Raw genomic sequence first — 23,064 nt, 5'->3', positions numbered from 1 at the left:
TTCACACAGCCTGTGTGTAGTAGTAAAGTTGCTACAGTTCGGAGCGTAATGCTACTGAACGTTGTACACATCCAGTAGTTATAGTGCAAGGCAAAATAAAGAGAAAAAGAAATTGGCCATGCGCGAAACATTAATGTGTACCTGAGTGAACCTTTTTCTCCTACAGTAGTGTAAAGGTTGTCTCTTCACCATGACATAATTGACATTATTAATGACATAATTAATGATTCACAGAACTGCTATGAGGTTCAAAGAGAAAGCTCCAAAGTATGTACATTGTTTAAGACACAAGAGGCTGGTTTTCATAACATATATCTCTCGGACTCGGAGTTCCTCTAAAACAGGGCGGATTTCAAAATAAGTTGACTAATATGATCAGTCACCACTGGTTTTATTTTTCAAGTCTACTTACAGGAAGTAGATAGACTAACTTAGAAGCTGTTGACAGACCGTAACATATGTGATTCTGGTCATCATTGGAAGAGAGACAGTGAAAAATAGTGTGACTGTCTGTGTATATACTGTAAGTGTGACTGGTGAAAATATAGTTTGTGCACATGTTTACCTTTGCGCTACAAACAAAAGGGAGACAGGCGGGGTGCTGAACCACAGTGACAAACATAAAAATAACACTCGGCTCAGAAAGACTTGCAATAATTCAAGGTAAGAAAAGTGGGAGCACTCAATCAGGACTGTAATAAATCTCACACTCACAATGGCTTATTCCATTGCAGGACTGACATTTCAACATCACATCACATCACATGACATCTTCTTCAGAGTTCTCTGAGGCGAGTTTAAAAGCCCAGTTAGCAGCCTCTAGAGTCTGGCTCTGCGCAGCTCCTTATATCTGACTGGATATTGGTTGAAGGGTGGCAATGGAGGAAAAGCCATGGGGTCATGAAAAGTAGTAGGGTTCAACCTAAACACTGTTATAGATATCTATTAGATATCTTGTGTAAAAAGTTGATATTTTGGCCTGAGGGCGGTATAACAGGATAGGTAATCTGAGTTCCCAGAAGTTTTCGCCAGCTCTGGCGAGGAACTTCTGGGCCAGAGCCCTGGTATTTGTGGGCGGGACACGCCTCTTACCGGTCTGAGAGCTGTGCAACTCGTCTAAAAAGTCAGACGAGAGGCAAACAGCAGTACACAACAATGGCGGCCGAAATTTCTCAAGGGGAAATTGCTTCCCGTCGATCCTATTTAGATGCAACACCCACTGCATGTGGATCCCGCCCCCTTTTCTTCATTGGCTATTGATTTGAATCAGAACTCAGTGGCCGCGCCCCTGTTGTCCAGGATCCAAGCCGAAGACTCCCAGACTACAGGATAGGTAATGGAGGTCACAAAGATATGTAGGGTTCATCTAGGGAGCATGAATGTGCTCAACAAGTTTCATGGCAATGTGCCTATTAGATTTTGAGATAATTTGTGTGCAATTGGATATTTTGGCCTAAGAGTGGCTCCTTTAGAGCAAAAGCAATTGGGTCACCAAAATTAGTAGGGGCCCCTCTCCGGAAAGCATGCATGAATTCAGGGAGATTCATGGCAATCTACCAATTAGATTTTGAACTTGTGTGCAAGTTAATATGAACAAAACATTCCATGGAAACCCAGCCAGTAGTATTCGAGATATGTTATTTGAGACCAAAGTTGTGGATAGAGGAATCGATATAGCCATCCGTCTCTAAAAAAGTAGTTGTGTGTGTGTGTGTGTGTGTGTGTGTGTGTGTGTGTGTGTGTGTGTGTGTGTGTGTGTGTGTGTGAGTGTATGTTTTCTGTTCTTAACTCCTGAATGAGAACCATACCGTGCTGCGCTGTTTTGTACTGTAATACATTATGTAACATAAAATGTTCCTCATGTATAAAGACAGATAGTCTGTTGACATAATGGTATAAACAAAAACTAAGGATATATTGCCTTATCAAGAATAATTATACCACAGAATCATGTCTATCCATAGAAAGTAAGTTGAGAAGTAGACCCATTGGTACTCATTGGTATTTTGTTTATAATGTTTATATTATATTTATATGTAAGGCATGTGAAAAAAAAACAATGTTTTGTTTGTATGAAATTAAGCTTGGAAAACATATCTATATAAAATATTATCATATCGTACACCTTTGCCATTATTATATGTACTGTAGTGTCCTGTAAATCCATTTGGGCTGGGCACCTTTGGTGCATGACATTAAAATAAGATAAATCAAGTCAAATGAATGAAAAGAATGTTCTGTGTCTACCACTCTGTACTATACTGTACTGTTGTGTACTACTGTTCTGTATTGTAAATGTACTGTATGGTACCATTCTATCTTTGTCACGATGATATTAAGTGAGGCACATCAAATTGCGATAGCACTTTCATCTGGAGATGAGTTGTTAAAGCTTGTATCTGAGTCACTCTGATGATGATGGAGACGATACTGATGAATCAAAGAGGAGGAAGAGAGAGAGAATATTGTGGAGAGGGAGAAAGGGACTAGGGGAACTGAGGGAAGAGGAGTTTGAGGTGCTGAAGAGAGAGCGAGAAAGGAGGAGAGGAAGGGTGAGAGGGGGATGGAGGAAGAGAAATAGCATAAATTGACCTTTAGGGAGAGAGAAGAAGGGAAGGTGAGGGAAGGAGAGAGTGAGGAGGGAGGAAAAGAAAAATGAGAGGAATGGAGAGGGTTACTGAGAGAGAGAGAGTTTGTGAATAATGGAATGTGTGCCAGTGTGTGTCTGTGTCTGTTATTAATGAGGGAGTATTTGCATAACTGTTAGTTTGTATGTGTGCATGGTTGCGTGTGGGTGTGGGTGTGCGTGCGTGTGCGTGTGCGAGTGTGTGTGTGTATGGGGGAAGGAGTTGTGAGTGCCATGAACTCTTGACATGACATTTTAACTTCTGATGACCTTACCGTGGTAGAGCAATTTGAAGAGCGTTCCTTCCATCTCACTGTCAGAGGAAGAGGAGGAGGAAGGGTCACTGCTCTGAATAACACACAACAACCTCAACACCAGAGGGAGGGAGTCCACCACTAGAGAGAGAGAGGGGAGGATGAGACACGATGTTAAACTTTAAAAGAGATGGAACATATCTGTGTTACTAAAGGTAACTAAAACGTATTAAATAACAAACTAGAATTGGGGAAAAAATACATTTTAGTTAACTGAAATAAAATAAAAAATAAATGCAAATAATAATAATAATGTTTGAGTGCCAACATGACGTTAACTGTAGAGGAGCTGTTCATGCTGTCACACAGTAACACCTAAATGAAACACACCTACAATTAATGTTTTCAACTGTTAACTTTCAACTGTTTATTAAAGGACAGAGGGAGAGAGAGAAGCACAGTGGTTAAAACTAGGAGAATGAAGATAATAGAGAGTGAAAAACAAAGTGGAGCGGGGGTGGTGTTTGAGAGAGATGGAGATACTGAAGCAGAGCAGGTAAGAGACTTGTCCTAAATTAGCATCTCCCTACGCCTCATTACTCAGTCTGAAACGCAACTCTCCAAAAGAAAGTTTTTCAACAACTTTAACGAACGGGGGACATTGTTCAAACTGACACTATCCGAACTGTGACTTCTGCTTCTAAAAAACACTAATCTCTACGCAGTTAGTTAGAGGCAGCATCGGCTGACGGTTAACTAAATCAACGCCCCACTTTCACCTCATGGCAGGTTCTCAGAGCCAGCAGTTCTGAGAAAAGACCAATGAGGTGGTTGGATTTATCACCACGGTGATCATCGAGCCTCGCTGCCTCCGACACTGAAATTACTGATGAGAAAAACAACCACACCTACGATTTTCTAACAGCAGTGATCTTGCACTAGAGAGAGAGAGAGAGAGAGAGAGAGAGAGAGAGAGAGAGAGAGAGAGAGAGAGAGAGAGAAAGGGGGTCAAGGAAATATAAACTATAGACAGTTTTACAGCATAAAAACACATATGTACATATACAGTATATATGAGAGTGAGTAGGGAGGTAGCAAAGAGAGGAATATAAAAGAGAGGAAGGAAAGAAGGAATCTTCTAACGGGATAAAAGAAGCTAGGAAGATCAAGCAGAACAGTCATCTACATACTCAATGTCCTGCTTGCAGCACTGTAGAGCATAACATTAAACCACCTCCCCTAGGAGACCACTGAATAACACACTACTAATATAAAGAATATATTCATGCAAATTTGTGGCTTGAACGTGTATACAGTACCAGTCTAACTGCTATCTAAACCCCACTTGGCCCTTATAAGTGAGTGCAGGCAAAGGCTATAGGGCTGGGTGTGAGTCCCTAGCTGCTGTGCTGAATGGTCATTGTGTGCTTTGTCCATTCTAATGTTGTATATGGCCAGAAGACAACACACATTACAGTTAGGTTTTATTAAAAGAACGTTACAAAGACCATCCTGATGGATCATCCACTTGGTGGCGTAGAGGTCCCTAATTATACATATTGCCATGGAGCTCTGAGCATGTGCAGGCGACAACGCAAGGTGTGATTTAATTCATTATTCCTCCTAATTGGTGACATCACCTGGCAGAGCGCCGCTGCACCCACTGGGCCCTCCGGTACATGACATGAGTGGGGAACTCTAGGTGATTAATGTATGGACACAACTGTGTACTCAGCTTACAATCTGTCACAAGTCATCAGCTTTCTTTATCTGTTATGATACTGAAGAATTGAAGAGGAGGAGAAGAGAGAAGATTGTGCAAAGGCAGAGAAGGAGGCGTGGGAGTGAGGGAAGAAGATACGTTTGTGGTGCGGGAGAGAGAGAGAAATGGAGGGAGAGAGGTAGAAATGAGCGACCCCTACACTGCAGTACATGAGTGGGGAACTCTAGGTGAGTGATGCATAGACACAACTGCGTATGCGGCTTACGATCTGACACAAGTCATCGACTTTCTTTATCTGTTCCACTCCAGTGGATTGTCTAATGAAGCAGTAACAAGATTTACAATCAGGCCAGGGTTTCGGAATCAGAACATAAAGAGAGATGGGACCCGAAAACATCTTGAAAGATGAAATCACACAAATACAGTCAGGCATATTACTGCTGTGGTGCTCTATTACATGTCTGATGGCCCTATCACATAATAAGCTGGCCACATACTGTGATCGCCCCCTCTCTCTGTACCATCAACATGATGTCTCTCTTCAATGTATGGTTTAAATCAGGGTTTCCCAAATCTTTCCATGCCAAGAGACAACCAAATAGCCAATAGTCTATCACCAGACAGGCCATTTCCTTCTGGCTCTACCATGTGGACTTTATCTGTGAAAGTTACCTCTCTATGTGACCTACCATTCCATGTGAACCTGACAACCTTTCTAACCTTAATCTCATGTACAATGCGTCAATGCTCTTTCGCACCTTAATGTCTAATCGTATGTACATAATTGCTGCTATGTGGACCTACCGAAGTGTTACCACCATTATGTCTAACCTTATGCACCTTATGTCTTATCTCTTAAGACAGATTCAGCTTTTTCTTTTTTTTGCCTTATGTCTATACCGTACCTGCTGGTCTATGCTGTGTGTATGTATGCAGATATCTTAGATTTTTGCCTCTCTTTGACACGTTTTTTTCCTCCTTGCTCTCCCTGTCCCTTATATTGATTGATAGTTGGATCTGGACAACTGGACATCTGCTCTACTCGGTGGCAGGCAACGCACTCCCTCGAGTCCTCGAGCCCTCGCTCACCGGTTGGCCCGCCCTCCCATTAGCCAATTTTAATATAGGATAATGACATGCCCAAAACCTGTGGTTTAAATAAGAAGAAATGCTGTATACAGAAAATAACCATTAAAACCATAAGTAAATCTCAAAGTGTGGTTCAGTGGAATAAAGAGCATCTTGAACCTGACTACTTACTAATTACAAATGTATCCATTATACATTAGTAATTCGCAAATCTCAATGAAAAGATGAGGAAGGGTATTTTTTTTTTTTTAAAGATTTGTTTATTGACAGAGTACAAAGTACATCCATCCATTTTACATTTTATACAACAAGAAAAGAAAAAAGACAATAGAAAACAAAAAGACAGAAAAAGCAACCCTCCCTCCCAAACCCACCCCCCACCCCGGAATGGCACAATAAACATCATTGACATCACAACAAAACATCACAACAATCTTTGCAGTAACAGCAACTTACAACCTCAACCAAGAGGGGTTAATGAAGGCAAAACATCGAGAAAAGAGCCCCAAATTTTGTCATAGGTCTCGGGTTTTCTCCTTACATTGTACAGGATTTTCTCAGGAGTACAATAAGAGGAAAGTTCATTCAACCAATGCTTTTGAGATGGAGAATTTTCAGATTTCCAATTGACAAGGATAACTTTTTTTCCAGCCGTGCTGGCAAGTGAAACAAAATATTTTTTGTGAATGTTTACACGAATTAAACTGACATCACCCAATATCCAGATCCTGGGGTCAAACGGTATCTCCGACTCTATGACATCCGAAACAGTGGTTATAATGAACTTCCAAAAGTCAACCAAATATGAACAGTTCCACAGCATATGAGTCAAATCACCCTCATTTATCTTGCACCTCTGGCACATGGCAGAAATATTTCCATCAATCTTATGTAACATTAGAGGAGTGAAATAAGTCCTGTGAAATATATTGAATTGCATTTGTCTATGCTTCGTAGAGACCAGGACTATCTGAGCTCTTTCTAAGACGTTACGCCAATCAGCATCATCATACGTACATTCCAAATCAGCTTCCCATTTGCGTTTAAGGGATAATTTATTATAGACCAAAAGATTCCTATTTAATATATTGTATATGGAAGAGATTAAGCCCTTGGTGGAGGAGATAAACGTGCTGAACATATGATCCTCCAGGGGTGATTTATTAGGGATAGCCGGGAAATCTATACAGTTTCCTCTGACCCAGTGCCTGATTTGGAGATATTTGAAAAGATTATGATTTGGCAAGTCATACTTAGAAGATAATTGCTGAAAGCTTGAAAATACGTTATTACTATACAAGTCCCCGACAGTCCTGATCCCCTTGTCGAACCAACTCCTTAAAATACCATCAGCAATGGGGCGAGGGATGTTAGGATTGTCCCATAACGGAGTCCTTCTCATATACGAAATGTCTAATCCCAATAGTTTGTGCGATTCATGCCAAGCATCAAATGAGCACAACACCATAGGATTCTTTGTTATTACAGAGAGGTTCTTCCTCGAGCCCAAAAAAGGAACCGTCTTCAGAGGAGTGGAGCCCAATTCCTTCTGTTCTAAAGATAGCCATCTGACCTCACTATTCTCTGCATGTAACCATATCCATAGAGGTCGAAATTGAGAGGCCAAGAAATAACACCTGAAATTAGGAAGATTAAGACCTCCCCTATCATAGGGGGCCTGTAGACTACTCAATTTTACACGTGGAATTTTATTCCGCCATAAAAAGGCAGAGACGGTTTTGTTGAGCTCGCTAAAGAACTTCTTAGGAACAGATATTGGGATACACTGGAATAGATAAATAAACTTGGGCAGAATGTTCATCTTAGGGGGGCACGGTGGCGCAGTCGGTAGCGCTGTCGCCTCACAGCTAGAAGGTCCTGGGTTCGATTCCCGCCAGGGACGCTGTGGGCGCTGGGGGCGTGTTCTCTCCTCCACGTCATCGGCGCCCATACCCTAGGTGGGGTTGGTGAAAGGGCCTACTCTGTGTGGAGTTTGCATGTTCTCCCCGTGTCTTCTAGGGTAGTTAATACCCTCACAAAAACATGTAGTAATCCTGGTCACTATACTGCCTCCCCCTGGTCAGCCGGGGCGCCTGATGGAGGAGAAGGGAACTGGTTGGAATAACGTGTTCCTTCCACGCGCTATGTCCAACCAGGGAAACTCCCCCCTGTCGGGTGATAAGAAGCGGCCTGCTTGCTCCTCATGCATTGAAGGAGGCATGAGCTTCAGCTTGGGCTCTCCCTAGGCTGGCAGAGGGTAGGTAGTGCCCAGGATTACATAGGCAATTGGCACTGGGTGAAAAAAATGTGGGTTACAAAATCGTGGGACAAAAATTATAGAGTTAAAAAAAAAGAATGTTCATCTTGACAGTATGCACCCTACCGATTAGAGATAATGGTAAGTCAATCCACCTCTGAGTGTCCAATTTGACTCTCTCCAGGAGACTTGAGTAATTGTCTTTAAGTACCTTGTCGTGGCTTTTTCTGATATTAATACCCAAGTATTTAAAACCATGAGGACAAACTTTCAATGGCGCAATAAGAGCCCTAACATCCAAGTCCTGCACGTTTAAAGGTAGAACCTCACTCTTGGTCAAGTTTATTTTGTATCCAGAAGCTGCACTGTACTCCTGTAGACAATGAAAAAGAGGAGGAATCGAATCAGCCGGATCGGATAAGTAGATCAAAACATCGTCAGCATATAAAGATATTTTATGTTCAACTGTACCAATTTTAACGCCTGAAATGGCGTTATTAGTTCTAATTGCAACGGCAAAAGGCTCAATGGCGACGGAAAACAGCAAGGGGGAGACACAGCAACCCTGTCTCACCCCCCTTGTAAGCAGGAAGGGATCAGACAGGATACCGTTGGTGAGAATTTGGGCCTTAGGAGCTTTAAAAAAAGTTTTAATGCAATTTGAGATTTTTTCCCCAAAATTCATTTTTTTGAGCGTATGAAACAGGAAGCTAGGCTCAATTCGATCGAACGCCTTCTCAGCATCGAGCGACGCTACCAAGATGGCCTCCCTATTCCTTTGAGCCAAGTCCACAATATGAAATAGACGGCGAACGTTATCCGACCCCTGTCTGTTCTTCATGAATCCTGTTTGATCAGGATGAATTACCTTAGGCAGAACCACCTCTAGTCTAGTTGCAATTAATTTTGAAATAACCTTATAATCAGCATTTAACAGACTTAAGGGCCGGTAAGAACCACACTTTTGTCTGTCCTTATCAGGTTTTGGTAACAGCGTTATGGTTGCCATTTCAAGTGTACGTGGCAACGTCTGGTTATCCAGTGCCTCTATGACCATGTTTGTCAGGGGGAGTAACAGTTTGTCTGAAAAAGTCTTAAAATATTCGATTGGGAAACCGTCAGGTCCCGGGGCCTTATTGTTTTGCAGGGACTTCATAGCAAGAAGGACCTCCCCCTCAGATATGTCCCTATCCAACCAATCTTTATCCTCAGAGCTAATTTGGGGAAGAGGTAATCCCTCCAGAAACCGCTCTGCTGCTGAATCGTGGGGGTCTAGCTCGGATTTATATAAATTCCCATAAAAGTTTTTAAATTCCACATTTATCTCTTTTGGACTAGTCAAGGTTCTGCCCCCATCAGTAACTATAGAGTGGATAATCCTATCCGAGTCCTCCTTCTTTATCTGCCACGCCAAAAGTTTGCCTGTTTTGTTGCCATATTCATAGTAATGATAATTGGTCCTAGCTAAAGCAGCCTCAGCCTTATTTGTGCATAGATTATCATATTGAATCCGCTTAGCACTCAAGGTGTAGAATATATCTATTCGTTTAGTTTCAGAGTGTTGCTGTTCTAGTGCTCTAATTTCTTCTTCCAGTTTTAACACGATTTCCCTTTTTTCCTTCAGTTTATGTGCACTGTACGATAAAATGCCTCCGCGCATAAAAGCCTTGAGAGCTCCCCAAATGTTTGCATGAGAAGCCGAATTTAAATTTGCCTCAAGGAACTGATCAATTTGCATGTTCATATAAGCAATGAACTCTGTGTCTTTTAACATAAATGTCTTAAATCTCCATCTATAAGGGGGAGGGTGCACCGATTCTAATTCCCATACTAATTTTAATGGATTATGATCAGAAAGAGTAGCTGCTAAATATGAACAGCTCTCCACTTTAGTGAGTATACTCCGTGGGGCTAGGAACATATCGAGCCTAGAATAAGATTTATGTACACTGCTGTAATAGCTGAAGTCCTTATTATTAGGGTTACGAGCACGCCAAATATCACATAACCCTAATTCCTTCATACCGTTGATCAAAATTGAGGCTGCTTTAGAGGGTACAATTGACTTAGGTTGCGATCTATCAATAGCCGGAGAGATAACTAGGTTGTAATCACCACCAATGAGACAGTGACCTTCGACCTCTGCTAGCTTCAAAAGGAGGTCGTTAAAGAAAGCTGGGTCATCATAATTAGGACCATATATATTCACCAAGGTTACTCTGTTCGTGTTTAGTACACAATCAATGAGTAAAAATCTACCATTTCTATCCTTTTGGACTGAGTTTAGTTTAAACGTTATATTTTTGTTTATGAGTACTGCAACCCCTCTTGCATTAGATGCATAAGATGAAAAAAAGACGTGGCCAATCCAATCCCTCCTCAGCTTCATGTGCTCCAAATCTGTCAGGTGTGTTTCTTGAATAAAAGCAACACTAGTTGACAATTTCTTTAAATAAGTGATAATTTTTTTTCTCTTGACTGGGGAATTGATTCCCCGTACATTCCAAGATATACAATTTAGTCGATTAGTCATTTGGGTATTTCAATGAATATTAATAAAGATAGATTTGCAACCATGAGCACAGTGCAGCGAGATAGAATTGAAATATGGAAAATAAACATTGTATAAACAGCACATATTTAACTGCAAATTGCTGCTGTCAATAGAAAATACTTGGGAGAAAAATATGTGACCATTCCAAACCCCATAGGAAGCCCTACCAAAAAATCCCCAAAACAAAACAAAAACAAAAAACACCAACACGTACATGGGCTACTCTAGTAACCAAAAAAGAAGGTTACCTCTACAGTCACTATACATTTCAAAAGTATCAACCTCAGCCAAAAAAAAAAAATATATATATATATATGTAAATATATATAAAAATTACAATTGGGAAATGAACTAGGCTCCCAATCCACAGATACTGAATATTTTGTGCTACAAACGCACCAAGTGTAAACGTCCACACGAGGGCGCCCTTGATCAGCAAAGGCCCCCTCTTACATCAGCTGTTTTCAACACCATTGTGACAATCTGCCAAACTGTTGCTTCCCTCCCCACCTCTCCCTGTCCACAAAAAATATGCTGGGGGAAACCACGCCAGAGGAATATTTTACCAAGTAGCGGTCAAATGGAAGATGAGAAATAAGAAGAACATGTTATGTGTAAAATAAGCCAATGCTAAAGTCACTAAAATTACAGTAAGGGAGGTAAGGGAAATCACAGTATTACTAGTATCAAAAGCCCTAATCGGACAGTGCAATAGAATGAGTTGCAATTTGCCATTGTCACGATGTTGCAGCTCATTTTAACTGCAATGCACAATAACAAAGGATTATCCCCAAAGAAAAAAATAATAATAGTATTAGGTTACTGAACATAACCAAAAGACTATGGATGGGAGCGTATATCTCACACATCAATCATAACGAAACACTCATTGCTGACCGTTCCATGAATTTTAAGGGATAGAGAGAAAAAAGAGAAAACAATCTAGAGAGATAATTATCAATTGGAGACCCAAATAAAGAATGAAAGATTAAGGGGCATGAACAAAGAAAAAGGGGGCACATCAGTCAAACTCTACATAAGATCATAATGTAACCCTACACACAGCACAATAGCCCTACTGTCAAAATAGAAATAATATATAATCGTCCGAGAGCGGCAAGTCCTAAAGATAAAAAATAACAAATAGGTAAAAAACTAAAATCCACAAATTTAGTATATACAATAGCAATAAATCATACTGACCGGGTGGTTAAGCTTGGTTATAAAATACCAATCCAGTCTTAAGACAAATAAAAAGAAAAATGTGTGGCAGATTGTTTTCACATAAAAGATAAAAAGAATATTAAGCCATAACATGTACAACCATTTACTCCTCAACAGAACAGTAGGGTAGTAATCCTTGATATAGTCCAGAAAAAAAGAAAATCCGCCTTCTGCACATTATTTATGACAAAACTTAAATATAAATAAAATAAATCCTCTTAATCAAATCCAAAAAAGAATGTAACCATAAATAAATAAAAAATACCAAGTACAGTATTATTTACGGCAATGTTAAATAAAAAAATAATGTAAAAATAAAATAAAAATAGTAATAGAAATCTGTTAGAACTTACTCCATTTCTTTCAGGCCATAAGGTGCAACTCTTGTGCTTGTTCTTGTCCCTTTTACACTATTATTGGGTCCAAACTTTTCATACCTCATGAAGATTAATCATCCAATTTATCCAAATACTCCTCGGCTTCGGCGGGTGTGTTGAACCACTTGCAGGCACCGCCATGTTGAACCCGGAGTCTGCCGGGATGGAATACAGCAACGTCGGGGATGCCCTTCTCTCTGAAGGCCTTCTTCACTGGCAAGAATGCAGACTTCTTCTTTTGTGTTGCAGCACTGCAATCGGGATGAATGTAAATTCTCCTATTTTCATAGAAAACCTCCTTCATCTCCCTGGATCTGCGGAGTACAATTTCTCTGTGTTTGCTGTTAAGAAATCTGACAATCAGCGGCCTGATCTTATCACCGGGTTTCCCGAGGCGGTGACTTCTTTCCACAGTCATAGGGGTGTCGAATATGATAGGATTGAGGATCTCTGGGATGATTCGTTCCATGAAAGAAGCGGCGTCCTGACCCTCAGCTTGTTCTGGAATATTAAACAGTTTGATGTTGTTTCTTCTGCTGATATCCTCGAAATTTTCCAGCTTGTCCAACGCGGCTCTGAGCTCTGTCTCCGTCTTGTCCAAACGTTTTACCGTGTCGGACATGTCGTCTTCATTAGCTGAAATCCTCCCTTCCATAGCTTCGACTTGATCAGAGAGTGTTGAGAAGTTAGCTTCGATCTTTGCAAGAGCAGTTTGGATATTGGTAGTTTTAGTATCAATTTGTTTCGCCAAGTCCTCTTTACTGTCACGTATCGCCTCTAAAACTGTCTCCAGGGTCAAAGAAGCACCGCTCCCGTCCGACGCCATTACTGAAGCGCTCAGTGCGGGATCGCTGGGTTTATCAGATGAAATTATAGTCTTCCCTCTTAAGTTGTAGCCTGCCATGCAACGGCCAGCAATGCAGTCTAATTTATTATCTAAATGACTGAGGTTTTAAAGCAAGTAAAAGCAAAATAACAGCGACTGAGAGGCAAACCGTCAGAGCTCAGGTCTGCATGTCCTCTCACGGCAAACGCCAAACCGGAACCGAGGAAGGGTATTTTTGTGTAAAAAAGGTTAATAGAGCACCGAAGTCTGACGTCACTGCCAGTAGAGGGCGCTGTTCCAGGGTTTGTGGCTTTATTTTTTGTGTTGAAATCCCCAGGGTGGTGTGTTTATTTTTGGAACACAGTTCTTATATGAAGCGATCTAAGATTCCCCAATGAGGATATCAATACAAAAAGTAAAGCCATGAACCTGCGGGAAAGCGCCCTCTACTGGCAGTGACGTCAGGCCTTCGGTGCTCTATAGGGAAAGAGAGTGGAGAGAGTGGGGCTTATTATATGAAAGTGCCAAAGAGGTGTCATTGAGATCAATATGGGATCATAATAATGTTAATAGGAGTAATGCAGATGAGAACCTTGCTATACTGGCAGAGACAGAGGGCAGAACAGATTAATGCTGTTGTGCATCTTTGTAAACTGTACGTTTTATCCAGTAGAGAAATACTGCTAGGATCTTGGTTTTAATGTACGATAGTCTCAGAGAAGCAGGGCCAGCCAAATATATTGCAATTGATTGATTCATTGAATTTGTTGATGGCAATTACCATTGTGAGCAAGGAATAATAAGGATCAGTAATCTTAATAATAAAACTGTTTTGCCTTGGCCTCAGGGCTGCAACTAATGATTCATTTAATAATTGATAAATCTGTTGATTTATTTTTTATTTTTTTTTCACCAGTAGTCAAAAACAATTCATAATATGAAAAAAAAGAAAAGAAAGGTAAACAAGTATTCACATTTTGGTGAAGTTGTATTAGCATATCTAAGAAACTTTTACATGATACATACTAGACCGATTTGATTACTGTAATCAGATAAATAGATGTTATCAATTAACTGACTGGTTCAACTCTACTGTCTCCAGTGCCTGCTACACTGCAGTCTGTAATCTATTGACATGGAGGTGACCAGAAGATAGAGAAGATTCTATTGAAAGAAAGGCAGACACCTAATCGAAAATAACTTCTCAGCCAATATCAAAAGATATTGGCTGAGCTCAAATGGTCTAGGTTCTGAAACTGTGGCTGTCTGTTTCTGAAGCCAAGGCTTAATAGAGTTACTGTTTTACTGTTTGCTGTGTGAGGAGAGAGTAAGGTGACTGCCAGTGTACATTTGTTCTATTACATCTCACAGCGTAGGAGGCTATGGGGGAAAACTGTGTGTGTGTGTGTGTGTGTGTGTGTGTGTGTGTGTGTGTGTGTGTGTGTGTGTGTGTGTGTGTGTGTGTGTGTGTGTGTGTGTGTGTGTGCGTGCGTGCGTGCGTGTGCGTGTGCGTGTGTGTGCATGAGCATGTGTACAGTAGGTGTTAACTGTGTTAGTGTGTACAGTATGTGTGTATATGTTAGCATAAGTTTGTATAGTGCGTGCGTGCGTGCGTGCGTGCGTGCGTGCGTGTCTCGACTACCCCACAACTTGGGCTGAACAGAACAGACATGATTTCATCAAGAGTTTTCATCTGCTGTATGGAGTTACTGTAACTCTGTATGCAAACTGAATGCAGAGAAACATTGCCAGCCTCACACCTCAAAAGCACACTCCACTCAGTACCACAATCTATCAAAGGTACCTGTGTCTCAATGGAATATAATGGACCGTCGACACAAATCAATCCACAGTAATCCTGAATCATAACACAGACAATCTGATGATTTTCAGTATCATTACTGCCGTACGTTAAACTAAACTGGAAACATAATTGTTCGGTATGGATATATCTGGGCTGTCTGACAGCAGCTACCAACATAACACTACAGCAATGACTTCTGTAGCCCTCGAAGACTCACAGGATTTTTAAGGCATTAGTGATTACTACCCTGCCGTCTACAGTAAATTTTGATCGTAAAACTGTCCGAAAAGAAGCTGAGAGGTTGGCAGCAGTGTTGAAGGTATAGGATAGTGTACTAAAGACCCCATAAACAGGAAGTACCCTAACCCAGTATGAGTAGGCCTATAAGCAGTATTATGTATACATTTTTTGTCAGACCACAGATAATATGTTATAAACTACCCAGACAAATTAGAATGATAAAAAAGCGAGTGATTTTCTTTGGTTGTGTGTTAAATGTTGTGTTGTGTGTGTTGTGTGTTGGTTGTGTGTTAAATAGCTCTAAATTCTGACTGTACTCGTTGCTATAGAGTGTTTGTTCAGTAACAGGAGTCTCGTCTCTCCAGCTCGTTATTAAACAGAAAATGCATTTTCAGAGAAGAATAGAGTTAGAATATCAATTTGATCCAATCAGGATAGAGAACTCAGACAGGATTAAACAAGTTAAATTGGAAGTGATGACACAAAGAAATGAGCAGACAAAATTGGAACTGGAACAATGCCGACATGATCTCCATATATGGGCATAATCTGTGCAAACATAGCCACAAGTATCATTGGAGCATGAGACGTGCTAATTTGCGCTGTCAATTTGGGCTGATAATGTGGCGAGCCGTATTATCAGAATATTCTACAATATACTGTAGCTCTTGATTGGTTGTGCAGCACCACCATTTGGAGAGGGTATGCACAACTTTAAACTACTACTTTTTGCTGCTTTCTACTGCTGCACTTGCTGTAAATATGTCTGGATAAGAACATCAGCTAAACAGCTTAAAATATGAAGTGAACATTAAGTGCTACTGAATGGCCTTGATTTCTTCCACCAAAGGAAAGGACCTTTGTATTCAAGTGGAAACCTTTTCTTCCGTTTTTTGTTTCTTTTTACGTTGCAACATTTTTTCACTTTTCTTTTAGAACAATAAAGGTGATCTAGCACACATCATAGTGTGTGTGCGTTTATGTATAGCACAACATATGTCCTCACCTCCTGCACTGTGTGAGTGTCCGGCTCCCTGGCTGCTCTCTAGACAAAGTCTTTGTAGAGCCTGAAGCAGGGCTGGTCTCAGCAGGGTGCATATGCTGACCTCACAGCTCCTCCGATCCCGCAGGAACACTTCCAGTACCTCCAGCGCCTGCTTAGCCAAAAGACACTCCCTGCTACACACCATGCCCTACAGACAAACAGACAAGCAGGAGGAGAGAGTGGAAGGTAGACAGACAGACAGGAAAAAACGAGACAGACAGACACATGCACAAGTGCTAGTTTAACTAACTTGTGTAATAAAATACCTATGTATGAGGCTATATTTTACACTCTCTTGAGTTTTCAAAATGAGTATACCATTGCATTTACTAAAACACTATGAAACCCCCAAAGATTTCATAAACAAAATGTTCTTGTCTTCTTAAAGAAAGAAGACATTTCAGCAGCACTGCTCCATGCACATGAATCTGGCCCCAGCTTGGTAAAACTCAGTGCCTGTTTGGGGTTTCCCACCCTCACCAGCAGGTTCAGTATGGCAGCAGGGTACTTTTCTATCAAAGATAACAGCTCCATGGTGACCAAGTCATCCTGCTGTTCCCCCTTGTCTTCAGTCAGGCTCTCGCTCGCTCTCTCCCCCATCTCTTGGTTAGGCGACTGATTCTGGGCAGGGAACCAAAATTGGCTTGAGTTCAATTTATGATTTTCAATTAAAAAAACAATTTACTTGCTATATAAAAAAGCTTGTGATCAAAAAACTATTCAGAACGAGATAAGTAAGAAACTAGATAGCAGTCAAAATGGCATCCAGTCACATCAGTTACAGTTCTCAAAGATCCTGACTGAACTGAGACTTTTCTCAGGATTCTTAATCCTTACTACCATGTTCTGGTCTGGTTCTGTGTGGTGGGTCAACCACAGCTCCAGAACCTGCTGTCCCAACCCCTGGGCCAGTTCTGGGTAGCGGTAGATGAGGTGCAGGAGTGGAGGGTGATGGGTGTAGATGGAGGAGAAGCTTTGGTAGGAGCACAGGGTCTGGCTGATGCAGTTCAAAGGAGCCTGGAAGTAGCAGGTGTTTTAAGATTAGTTATAAGGCTTTTCTGTTTAAACAGATGCTACAGTGAAGAAGGAACCCATGTCGCAACAATATAAGTAATATTCCGTTTATGATTTGTTTTCAAGAAATAGGCCCCTCCCACACATTTTGCATGCCAATTACTTTGTCACATGACTCCTGAGATAATGCTTAACTCTTTGACTGTTATATATTATATTCTAAGGTTAGTGAAAACACTCGAAAATCGCTGGCAGAGGCTTAGCAAACAATTTTTTATTTCTGGCAGTCATAGAGATAATTAATCTGGAGGGGATTGTTAAAAAAAAACATGTTTTTTTTGGCAAAAACTATTTGTGTGTGTGTGCCAGCAAAACTTTGGGAGGAGTAGCGTGCCAAATTTATGGAGGGGTTCCTCTAGAAATAAAGTTGTACAAGCACTATAATGTCCAAAATAATAAGCCACTCTGTCGGACAGTCACTGCCACAATGCAAATCCATTGCTGGGATATCCTGCCCTGTCCTGACTGGATGAATGGGTACGCAACACGTAACATTTTAACGTGAATCTAAAAGTTTTACAAGACATGGTGGACTTTGTAACTGTTACAGATATTTAAAAATGACTGAAAAGACTGAATGCAGTGTACAGGTCTTCCTGGTCATTGGACGGCCTGCCCCTAGACTGGTCAAATGCTGGCTGCTGGTTGGTCGACAGGTTATCAACAAGAGAGCTTTTAACAATGGAGAAGCATGGATAGCACTTTACTCAAAAAGTTGGTTGTATGAGATTAAGTGTCTTTACAGCCCTCCTGTGAGACAGGGGTAGAATGCCTCCCAAGCTGCAATGTAGCAGAATGTTATGAAAGCCCCCAGAGTTATACAGTATAAGAGGCATCACTCACTGAGGGAAATCTCTCCAAGAGGATGTAATCTCTCTCCCTTTTCAATATTCAAACAGTAAATAGTAAAAATGTGTGTATATATATATATACTGTATGTATATATATATATATATATATATATATATATATACTGTATGTATATATATATATATACAGTATACTGTATATATATATATATACAGTATACTGTATATATAAATATAAACGCGCACACACACACACACACACACACACACACACACACACACACACACACACACACACACACACACACACACACACACACACACACACACACACACACACACACACACCCGCTTATACATACAGAAGTTGCAGAGCCATCACTGCAGAGCAAGTTTTTGCAACATAATAATTCTTCAAATGGATGAATAAAATGCTGTGTCTTGACAGGAAGGGAGTATAATTTGCTCTGCGTGGCAGCATGTGAAAAATGCTCAAAAGAAGATCCTGCCAGAGATGTTTACCTCTTATATAAAACACACAGTCATAAGTGTTGCAAACGGTTTGCAAAGCGAGCCTAGTCCTTATTTTCGTAGTTAATTAGTCTCCTCTACAGACAGTTTGATATGGTTTTCACATCTAAACACATCATATCGTCTGTCACACTTAGACCATAAAGCTTTGATACTGTGCCTGGAATGGCCTTGATGTTTAAAATATGATTCCATCCAACTGCAGCGAGGAAGACTGCCAACTCAACTCAACACACTTTCCAGATCTAATGTTTATCCACTGTGGTTTATTGCCATATAAACTAATCTAATGTTGCTAGGAAGATTGCTGCTCAGGACAAACACAAGACATATCCTTAAGTACATGCACAATATGCAGTAGTGAAATGCAGTGTTGGTACTGTATACTGGTACTTGTTTAAAAATGGATGTTCTGTTTTTACATAACCACAACTTTGAGGAGTCGAATACTTTTTTCACCATCAATTCTGTATGTGTGATTTCAATTTGGGGGTCCTTGACATGAAAAAGTTTGAGAACTACTAATTTAGAAGGCATTTGTTGAATGGGCCTCAGGTCTTAATGGGTTAAATGAAGTGATTACCGAGTGGAGGTCGGGGCTCTTGTCCTGTGTGATTGTCAGCAGGTAGAGTGCAGACCTGAGCACAGCAGGAGGCAGGGCACCGTCACCTTGCTCCTGGACAGAACACAGCAGCTGGACAACACTGGAGAATACTGTCTGCTCTGGGAGGAGCCTGGATAACACACAGAGAGAGAGAGAGAGAGAGAGAGAGAGAGAGAGAGAGAGAGAGAGAGATAACGTAAGCTAACAAAATTGGGGAAACATTTACATTCAAGTGTAAACAAACACTCACATACAGTATACACAACAAACCTATTTAGGCAGGCACAAAGTGCATGTGGGCACAAAAGTAGACACAGTCACAAACGCACATGCAGAGCAAGGAACAGTGCTAGAGGGGCTTGTTGATGTAGCAAACTTTACAATTTACAATGTAGGCACTTAGCAGACGCTCTTAATCCAGAGCGATTTACAGTAAGCAAGGAAAACACAAGGTAATATATCAAATGCATAGAAATAGTAATCTAGGATCATAGGTAAACCAAGAACCTATCATCAGTCTAGGCAGTATAATATCAAAAAAACTATAATCTGTACATTGAAACTATACACACTTACCATACTTCACCACACTCAGTACATTTTCTGTTTTTCGCACACATGCACGCACGCACGCACGCACGCACGCACGCACGCATGCAAACAAGCCGCCGTATCTATATGGTCATAAAATGTGTACCTAAACAGTACAGACTGGATGGGTCATGTCATGACTGTGCTGTTGGAAGCAGTGGGCGAGTTAGAGAAACCAGTGGGCATCTTCATTTACAAAAATATGCAAACAAAGGATTATTTTCAAAACTGTTACATTGTTTTACCACTAATGCAAACAATGAAGATCTGACAGTTAATTACACATTCTGCTGGATTTACTAATGCTCATGCAATTCATGAGGGTCGGTTTTGTGTGTAAGTTCTCTGCCTGTAGAAAGCAGGTGCAAATTAGTACAAGCAGTGTATATTAAAAGAAGTGGTGGAGGTAACAGTATACAGTACTTTCAACAAGGGGACACATACTGCTAATAGTTCATAATAAAAGACATGCCAAGAGAATCAAGAAATAATTAAAACTAAACAGTCAAGCAATAATCACTCTAAGAAGATGGACGACCTTGAACCTCCCACAAAACATCCCAATGCCTATAATATCTGGCATCTTGATGAATAGAAAGTATAGTGCTGCATCCTAGACCGCGTCGTCATGCCTGTACCAGGCGAATGTGTGTGTGTGTGTGTGTGTGTGTGTGTGTGTGTGTGTGTGTGTGTGTGTGTGTGTGTGTGTGTGTGTCCGTGCATACGCGTGCATTCGTGTGTGTGTGTGAGGGTATATGTGTGCATTACTTGTCACCATGCTGGAGGGCAAAAAGTGGCCCTGGATCATGTAGGCCAAATTATACTTGCTGTGTTCGCATAGCCACGTCCATACAGCCTCGTCATATGACGTTAATTTCATCACCGGCTCATGTCCACGGGGACATCCGTGTGCATCCCAGATTTTAATAGCACGTATGCTTTGTGCGCGGACAAGCACACTGACTGCACATGCGCTAGAAAAGAAAAATGGATGCTCTGTTTGAGGGGCAACCTGTGTTGCTCTGGTGCTTGAAAGCATGCACATCTGGAAACGCAAATTGTACTATGATCACAACTACAAGTCCACTGTCCGCAGACCCTGTCCGCAGGCAAGAAAAAGTCCTTATGTATTTTGGTCAATGTTACTTGTCGCTATGCTTCAGAGCAAAGTGTATTGAATTTCCCTGAATCATGTGCAGTACACCACAAGCCGGAATTGGGTCGGCGATAAGCATCTGTGGCCGAAAATCGGTTGTAGTATGTTCGGCGTGTACAAGGCCATAGGTGGTAGTGAGGTGTCACTCCGCAAGGCCACAACCCTCCAACTCAGTTGGGTAGTAGTGGGGAGGGGTACGAATGTCTGTCTGTCTGTCTGTCTGTCTGCTCCACCTGTTATTGCTTTTTTGTAGCAATGCTTCTGAAAGCCTTCCAGTATATCATTGCAGATTCCTGCAGACTGCAGACTACTGCCACCTCATGGCAAGGAGTTATTTCCTCTCACACAGGCGCACATGTGTGCGTGCATGTTGTCTAATAGTAAACCTTTGCGGTATTTGTCACTGTATAGTTGCATATACAGTGAAATGATGTATCTGCATTTAACACATCCTAAGTATCAGGAGCAGTGGGCAGCTATGGGGGCAGCATCTCGGGAAGCAGTTAGGGGTTACGATTAGATAAGACCTTTATTGATCCCGTGGAGGAAAGTCAGTCGCCAAAGGCAGCACAGCAGTTAATATACAGACACAGGGCAAGAAAAAGTATTGTAGATACAGCAGGTTGAAAGACATCACACTCAAAGAAACACCATCAGTAATGGACAAAATATACAATATTCAGTACAACACTATACAGTACACCCTCAACAGTGCTTGCATAGTGCAGGACAAAGGAAATACAAGACAAGAGAACGCACAGTAAGCATGTCAGGTTAAGTGTCTTTCTCAGGGACAACCGGGGAACTTCTGTTTCCCAGGCAGCCTCTCTACCCATCAGCTACGGCCACCCAACATGAGTCTGTGTAGTTTAGTCTCCATACCATGTTTCAGGGCAAAGTATACTTAAATGTCTGTCTGACTGTCTGTCTATACATACATTGTGTGTGTGTGTGTGTGTGTGTGTGTGTGTGTGTGTGTGTGTGTGTGTGTGTGTGTGTGTGTGTGTGTGTGTGTGTGTGTGTGTGTGTGTGTGTGTGTGTGTGTTTCTGCGAGAATGTGCATACACTTATATTATTTGCTAACATGCTACACAATTAAGTGTATTGAGTGGCCATGCCAGTGGGCTCAAACTTTTAGTTTCTGTGTGACTTCCTGTCTTTGTGTGCACAGTACTCACAATGCTTGAGGGCAAAGACTATTGTACCCAGCATTGTGTGTGTTTGTGCTTGTGTTTGTATACAGTATGTTTTGTCACTATGCTGGAGGGCAAAGTGTCTATATGGGTGTCGGCAATTGCATGTCCTTGCGTGCGTGTGTGTATGTGTGCGTGCGTGCGTACATGCATGTTTGCATGCATTCGTGCATCCGTACGCGCATGCATGTGTCAACTGACTTGACTAAAATATAACACGGATCGAAATATTGTCATGCTTTTTTTTTTTTGGAACCATGGATCGATGTGCGAGTTCTATCCTTTAAACTTTGTGAGTGTGTGTGTGTGTGTGTGTGTGTGTGTGTGTGTGTGTGTGTGTGTGTGTGTGTGTGTGTGTGTGTCATCACCTGTCTCCGTGCTGCAGGGCTAGGTGTAACAGGATGACCAGACAGTACTGCGTAACCCTGGGACTCATTGAGTCTGACAGTAGAAGCCCCGGAACCTCAGTCAGCAGCGAGGGCCAGTCTGACAAACGGCAACACAGTGAGGGAAGACCGCACTGCAGGACAGAGTCCACTTCAACAAGCTCTGGACAATGGACAACATGCCAAAAGAGAGAAGCAAGAATGTTATATACTGTAACTGCTCACACATAGATTACTGATACCGAGTATGTTGTAGAGGATTCAGTCTGATGCCTTCAATCATTTGGACGATCACAAAATGGAAATGGAAATAGAAATAATAATGTTAGTCTTTCTGACCTTATACATGCCAATAAAGAAAATTGAAGATGAGAATATAATTTGTATTTGAAAGTTAAGAACAAAATAAAACGAATAAATAAAAAAGATAAGAGAGTGATGGATAGAGAAGGTGGGAGAGATGGTAGAGAGAGACTGATGGAGAGAAAATGTAATGATTGAAAGGGATGGAGATCAATGTTATGCAGAGCTAAAGAGACACGGCAGCGAGTAATGGATAAAGAAAATAAAGTAAGAGGGGTTAAAAAAAAGACAGTGATTGAGGATATTATAAAGCGAATGAGGATGACAGAGAGAGCGAGAGAGAGAGAGAGAGAGAGAGAGAGAGAGAGGTGATGGAGAGAAGTGATGGAGAGAGAGCG

The 23,064-nt window shown here is 41.3% G+C and overlaps 1 protein-coding gene across 1 annotated transcript in view; it reads right to left on the bottom strand.

Annotated features, from left to right (window-relative positions):
• The window catches only part of mei1 (meiotic double-stranded break formation protein 1), a gene marked incomplete at both ends in the record, with an annotated part of 87,696 nt that overhangs the window by 19,684 nt on the left and 44,948 nt on the right, over positions 1 to 23,064 (bottom strand). The window contains 7 exons of the mRNA XM_084070697.1: positions 2,902 to 3,021; positions 12,240 to 12,932; positions 15,981 to 16,167; positions 16,494 to 16,640; positions 16,857 to 17,036; positions 19,017 to 19,167; positions 22,346 to 22,526. Of these exons, the coding sequence (XP_083926823.1) occupies positions 2,902 to 3,021; positions 12,240 to 12,932; positions 15,981 to 16,167; positions 16,494 to 16,640; positions 16,857 to 17,036; positions 19,017 to 19,167; positions 22,346 to 22,526 (1,659 nt within the window). The remainder of the gene's footprint in view (positions 1 to 2,901; positions 3,022 to 12,239; positions 12,933 to 15,980; positions 16,168 to 16,493; positions 16,641 to 16,856; positions 17,037 to 19,016; positions 19,168 to 22,345; positions 22,527 to 23,064) is intronic.

This window comes from Gymnoscopelus microlampas, assembly GCF_963454915.1.
Source record: "Gymnoscopelus microlampas genome assembly, chromosome: 11".
NCBI classification, from domain to species: Eukaryota; Metazoa; Chordata; class Actinopteri; order Myctophiformes; family Myctophidae; genus Gymnoscopelus; species Gymnoscopelus microlampas.
Note: the sequence above shows the minus strand (reverse complement) of the source record. Positions and strands in the feature narration are given on the sequence as shown.